Raw genomic sequence first — 6,380 nt, 5'->3', positions numbered from 1 at the left:
TCTTCAGCTTCTCATCCCCCAACACCCCCCAGTCCTTCTCCCCAGGGCTGCTCTCCAGCCATTCTCCTCCCAGCCTGTGTCTGTGCTGGGGGTTGCCCCGACCCACGGGCAGGACCTTGCCCTTGGCCGTGTTGAGCTCCATGAGGTTGGTGTGGTCCCACCTCTCCAGCCTGTCCAGGTCCCTCTGGATGCCATCCCTTCCCTCCAGCGTGTCACCACACCACACAGCTTGGTGTCACTTCCATCTTGATTTGGACTATTAGGAATTAGTGTTTAAATACTATACTTTGATTGCATACTCCCAAAGAGAAGTTTTTTTAAAGGCTTCATGTCAAGAGAGACAGCTACTTTCCACAAATTCATTTCCCCTCAGTCATTTCCTTCGCTCCCTTTTCAAACTCTGCCTATGGACAAAAAAAAAAGTACTCGTGCTGCAAGCCTGACACTGCAGCCGTCCATACGCACAGGATCAGAGCGGAGCAGCTGATTTCCCACAGCTGGTCAGCGTCACATTCCTTCCAGTTCTGTGGTCACAGGCTACAAAGGGAAGCTTAACCAAAAGTCACCACGATTTTCATATTAGAGCACACAGGTGCAAAGACAGTGGGAAAATAGGCTAAGTGCCAAAATGCAGGGGAAGGCATTCGGAGAGTGAATTTAAGGACAGTGAGATAGTTTCCTAGCAGCACTACAACAACAATAGTGTAGCTGCGTATTCAAAGACAATGATTACAGACCAGATGAAAAACTCTTCATTGAATATTAACTTGATTTATAGGAGATAACAGTTTACAGTGCTCTTTTTCAAGTGATTAAAGTCCTCTGCATTAAAGAAAGCTTTTTTTTTTCTTTTTATCAACCACTACCCCAGTACTGGCACTAACTCCTCAGTGAAGTTACACTCACTATCTTCAGTTTATTCCTATAGCCAGTAGGAAAATGTGAAAGGCAAGTTTTCAAATAAACAGCCAAAACTTACCTGTAAGACACAGTATTTAAAATTTTCCTATTCTTATTAGAAGCCTAACCAATGGTATATGTGCCAACAGACCTAGAATGGCACAGCTGGACTTGCTACTCTTAAATCACAGAATTCCAACACAACAAACTCAAACAACCGTCCCATGGCTTCAAACTCTGCCACTTCAGATCACCCAAAAACCATTCAAGGCTTTTTATGTTTTTATGAAGTACATAAGCATATTTACGACATACTTACTCTCGTTCTTTCTCCGTCAGTTTGTCGTTGATATTATCTTTGATGGTAGACCGGGAACCTTTGTGAATTATAGGATACCTGAGTGGCACTTGTAAGAAGAAGGATATCATTGAAACCAAGTGAGCGGTGTAGCCCAGGGCAACAGCGATACTTCCGTCATCTTTTGCTGTCAATAATAAAAAGATTCCATCATTTAATCAACTGGATCTCACTGCAGGCTCAGCACAAGTTCATCCTCATTGCTTAGAGACTGATATAACTAATGAAGCTATCGAAAGTTATAATTTAACAATAGATGCAAGTCTGAAACAAATTTGGACTGTTTTACAACTGTGTGCATTCACTGTTTTCCTCTTTTATTAAAAGGCAATGTAAAAGGGGTGATGGCTTGTTCTCCTTCCAATTTTACACTTTCCAAGCTAAAAGTTACTCTTCTCAACAATCGGCTGGGTAAGAGAGGGTAAAGAAGAGACGGGAAAAGTGAAACAAAACTCAAATCTTAAATTTTCTGCATTTCTCTAGATGTAGCTGACATGTGTGACCGGGGTGAGGGAAAAGCTGCATTCCTCCATAACTTTACTCATTAGTGAGATCAGTTGGACAGACGCTGACCCCAGGGTATGAACTCTGTTCTCTGCCAATAGCTGGAAGAACTTAGATTAACCCATTGTTTTCAAGTATCATTTTCAATTTGACATTTAAGGCTTCAACCTTAAAGCTTCACCTGCAGGGAATACACACAGGTCTTGCAATTGAAATTCAGTCTTTTAGCCATGGAAGGGCTTTTGCTTTCTGTTTTGCTTTATTTTTCTTCCTTGCGAGTGAACAAACCAATACAGAGTCATGCTTTCTGAGGCACAAGGGAGTCCCATGAAATCAGCTCAGAGGGCCTTCTAAGCAAGCTTATAATGATGTTCAACGACAACTATGAATTCATACTGAGCTCTATTAGAACACAACACGATACATGGATTTTAAAGTTGCACCCCTTTCAAAAAGGATTTTGTAAAAAAAGCGTTCAACATGGTTTGGTTCAAAACTGTCTTTTTAGGGATTTTTTTTTCATACTTCAGATGCCCGATTCTTTTTTTTTAACATTATTATCTACTAAGAGTCTGAAATAAGAAACATATCAGTTGGTTTTCAAATTTAACTGCATATTTCACTAAGCTGAATGCTCTGTAGTTCTTCCTTGTAACACAATATTTCTAGAGACTTTGATAAAGAATTTGTAATTCTTTTGTAAGGAATTAATACTGAAAATGGGCCAAAAGATGCCTGCCACTGATTTCTCAAGAATTACCAAACTGAGTTAATTACCACATGTAATGCAATCAGGAAAACAAAGCAATAGACTGATTTTTGTCTTAATTTGTTTTAAAGTTTATTCCTCCATTATTCTAGCATCCGATATACATGTTGTTAGCACAAGTTAAAACCTATGGGATGGCTTTAAAGAGTTAGACAACTGATTGAGGTTTTTGACCAAGAAACCACATGCCTGGCAGAGCGAGCAAGTATTAGGAGTGAGAAATTCTCGAGAGGATTTTAATGAAGCTTCAATTCATGTCAAACATTTGTAGATGAAAGTATGCAGTTACCTGCACAACTGTTATACAGACAGGCATATTATAAATTTACTTCTGCTATAGGATGACTGTAGACAGTTAAAGTAGAAGCTGACTTGTAAAATATTTCACACTGCCAAGCAACTTTAAAGTCTTACTCATGCAAGATATTTATTTAGTAAGTTCACTGGCAACCACAGCAAACTGAATGGGGATTCGTGCAAATTGCCCCATCAAGATTTATGAACTGAAAATAGCCACAATGGAATTTTATGTCAGACACAAATATTTTCCAGAATCCCTAAGTTTGGAAGGCATCTCTGGAACTTGCACAGTCCTAGCCCTGCTCAGAGTAGAGTCGGCTACAGCAGGTTGCCCAGGACTGTGTTCAGTTGGGTTTTGAGCATCCCTAAGGATGGAGACTCCACATCCTCTCTGGATAATCTGTTCCAGCGTTTCAGTATTGAGTCTTAAAATATAAAGGTACTTTTCTAAGAATCAAGGGTAACTTCCTTTGTACTAGCTAGGAAGCAGGAATAAATAATGCGTAAGTTTTTTCCTAGTCTAGACCTTTGCAGTCAGAAATTTGCACCCTATGCCATTGCTATCAGCTTATTTAATTTTATGAAGTTTAGAAGCAGTGTCAATTGTTAACAACTAAAATAAGAATATCCAGCTACCTTGAAAGTCTTCAGAATTAGGAAGCTTGACTCCACAAACAAAGTAATCCTTTTGATCATTCTGTAAGTTTAAAATCAACAATGGAAAGTGAGAATGGAACAGTAACAGCCAGAGAACAGAAACCTGCACAAAATCCAATGACAGCAAAGCATTTTTGTAAAGAAAAAACTAAACATTCAATGAAACCCAGGGTGACTTTGACATAGTGTTTTAGTCCACATTTTACGCACTTCAGAAATAAATGCACCTTTTTTAAAGGAGGAAGAGCTTTATCTTATTCAATTCATTATATAAAAGGGTTTGGGACTCAAAATTTTGACATCTGTTTATGTGCACTCCGTTAAAGTTCAGCTAGCCTATGTCAGGGTTACTTTATATAAAATTGTAAACAAAATGGAAAGTATCCATTAAATTACAGCTACAGCCATTCTACTTTTATAGTGGAGACTATTTGAGAGATGCTGGCATAAGTCCTCTCCCCGTGAGGTTTCCAACCTAAGGGGTAAATCCAAGAAAAAGCTTGGAAAAAACAGCATGACTGGAGAGCACGTTTCATCATGAATAAAACATGGTATTTGCTCAAAGTGTAATAAATAGGAAATTCATTTCACATCAAGCAGATTTTTAGAATGTTAGAAACATACCAGGTCAATAGGGTAGATATAGGATAGCTCCGACAGCAATTGCTTGCATCGAATAGTCTGCTGGGCATTTGTCTTCAGAAACAGTTCTCTTTGGGAAAAGAGATTCCAAAACCTTTAGTTTCTTCAAAGGTATCAAGCCCTAGCATCCCGCCTGCATTTTAATTGAATCATTGCATGGTTTGGGTAAGAAAGGACCTTAAAGATCATCAAGTTCCAACCCCCTGCCAGGGGCAGGGACACCTCCCACTAGCCCAGGTTGCTCAAAGCCTAAAGCCTAATTTTCCCAAGTATCACCTTCCCTCCCCACAAAAGCGAGGTAATTCCACAAAGATAACTACAGAAGACAAAGCTAACTTTTCATTTTCAGTTGTAGCTCATGTTATAGGCATATTTTGACTATGAGAATTAAGCATTATACACTAAAACAGGCTTAAAAACCCAACCATAGTCTACATGAGCAACCAAGCATCTATTTTCCCCTCTTCTAGACTTGCCACTGTTAATTATCACCTGAGATATCTACAAATTGTAGCAGAGATGTCTTAACAGAAGTTTTGGGGCGACATTAGGAAGAATTTCATGCCATGAGTCCCACTTCAAACATCCTACTCTCAAGAATATGTTTCCTTTCCATTTGCAGAAAAAGCATAGGTCCTTTTACCTCTTAGCAGTGCATTCCTTTCTTAATTCATGCAGGGATTCGTTATGCTCATGAAGTTTCTGGTATTCAGTCTCAAATGCATTTTCTAAACAACATGAGGAATCAGGAAAAAAAATAGTATCAAACATTTTCTTAGTTATCTGAAGTTTAAAAAGTAGATATTGACACAAATGTTGGCAGCGATCCTCCATTTACTCTTACATGCCCATTTTCCACGTTATGCTGCCAAACTGGGGAATAACTGCAAGAGGAACACCTGCCTTCATGCACTCTACACCATTCACCAGCCAAATACAACCAACAAAACCTCATTCTCCTTTAACAGTCATTTGCCTCATGTCCACAGTAGTGGAGTAATTCAGTGAAGGCATCTCAGTACTTCCAGAGCCAGAATTAAGTAAATGGCAAAAAAACTTCATCTCTAGCAGTGGCTAATTATTTTGGACTCAACTAGGAATTAAAAAAAAAAAAAGTCCTGCAAGAAGAGCAAACACCCGTGTAGCTTGGTTGCTGGTGAGCTTCAAAGACACAGAGCTGTCCTTTTATTCCAGGACACCGTCCCCCAGTAACTCAAAACACCAAGATGACCGAACATTTCATCCTTCACTTATGTAATAAGCTATTAAGAGAGATTTTTGTCTTCTAACGCTAAATGGGATCCTAATTACAGGTACAATAACATCCATCAGGACATTATGAAGTGTGCCTGCATCAAGCCTCTGTCTATTGCATTACAGTACAGCTCTTCTGATTTTCTCATAAAATTTTAATTAAGCACAGATTAAAGATGCTTTAGAGAGGTGTCATATTAAGAAGTTATTTAGAGACAGGATACCAGGAACTGCTGTCCAGAATTCAGTATAACACAGATGGTGAAGAGATGATATATGGCTGCAAACTTCCCATAAAGCAAAACACAAGCACATCAGAGCCAGACCAAAAAAAAAAAAAAAGCACCTTCATTTTGCTCATCAAGATTATAAACTAGGCTGCTACTCTTCTGATCAGTGGATTATGAATATCCGCAATAGAAGCGGTAATGTTGCTACACTTACCTCTGTCATGCAAAGTATTTTTTTCTTTATGCAACAAGGCTACTTCTTGACCAAGGGCCTTCTTCTGCCTCTCCAGTTCATTACGTAGCACCAGGATCTTCAACTGTAAACATTCACTCTCCTTTTTCTATTGGAAGAAAAACAGATTTTAAAAAGAAAATTAAAGTTTTTCTGCATACAAGCAGAACCATAACAAGGGTGGTAAGAGGGAAGGGAACAAATAGGAGAAGATTAATGTCTGCCAGACTAATGGCTGAGCTCATGGTTTACCACAGGCAATAGATTACCAAAGACTCTAATTATTTTGCTGCTTTGGAAGGAGGGAAACTCAGCTGTGTCCCACAGTTCTTGTTCCTCCTGTCAGATGCACCTTCTCTCCCGTGCTCAGTGATGCAAACTGGCCCAGGACAGAAATTAAGAAAGGAAGGGGAGGTGGGAGGAAGCTTCTACACGATCAGTGATGCAAACTGGCCCAGGACAGAAAATAAGAAAGGAAGGGGAGGTTGGAGGAAGCTTCTGCACGACAATCAGATAGAGACTAATAGCAGCGCG

At 39.4% G+C, this 6,380-nt stretch overlaps 1 protein-coding gene across 1 annotated transcript in view; it reads right to left on the bottom strand.

The window, feature by feature from the left end:
• Window positions 1-1,219: 1,219 nt before the first annotated feature.
• Window positions 1,220-6,380, bottom strand: part of LOC104469842 (UV radiation resistance-associated gene protein-like) — a gene marked incomplete at both ends in the record, with an annotated part of 7,104 nt that continues 1,943 nt past the window's right edge. Inside the window, 5 exons of the mRNA XM_010084555.1 lie at window positions 1,220-1,385; window positions 3,468-3,528; window positions 4,113-4,200; window positions 4,774-4,858; window positions 5,829-5,955. Of these exons, the coding sequence (XP_010082857.1) occupies window positions 1,220-1,385; window positions 3,468-3,528; window positions 4,113-4,200; window positions 4,774-4,858; window positions 5,829-5,955 (527 nt within the window). The remainder of the gene's footprint in view (window positions 1,386-3,467; window positions 3,529-4,112; window positions 4,201-4,773; window positions 4,859-5,828; window positions 5,956-6,380) is intronic.

This window comes from Pterocles gutturalis, unplaced genomic scaffold (assembly GCF_000699245.1).
Source record: "Pterocles gutturalis isolate BGI_N339 unplaced genomic scaffold, ASM69924v1 scaffold1400, whole genome shotgun sequence".
Lineage (NCBI taxonomy): Eukaryota > Metazoa > Chordata > Aves > Pterocliformes > Pteroclidae > Pterocles > Pterocles gutturalis.
Note: the sequence above shows the minus strand (reverse complement) of the source record. Positions and strands in the feature narration are given on the sequence as shown.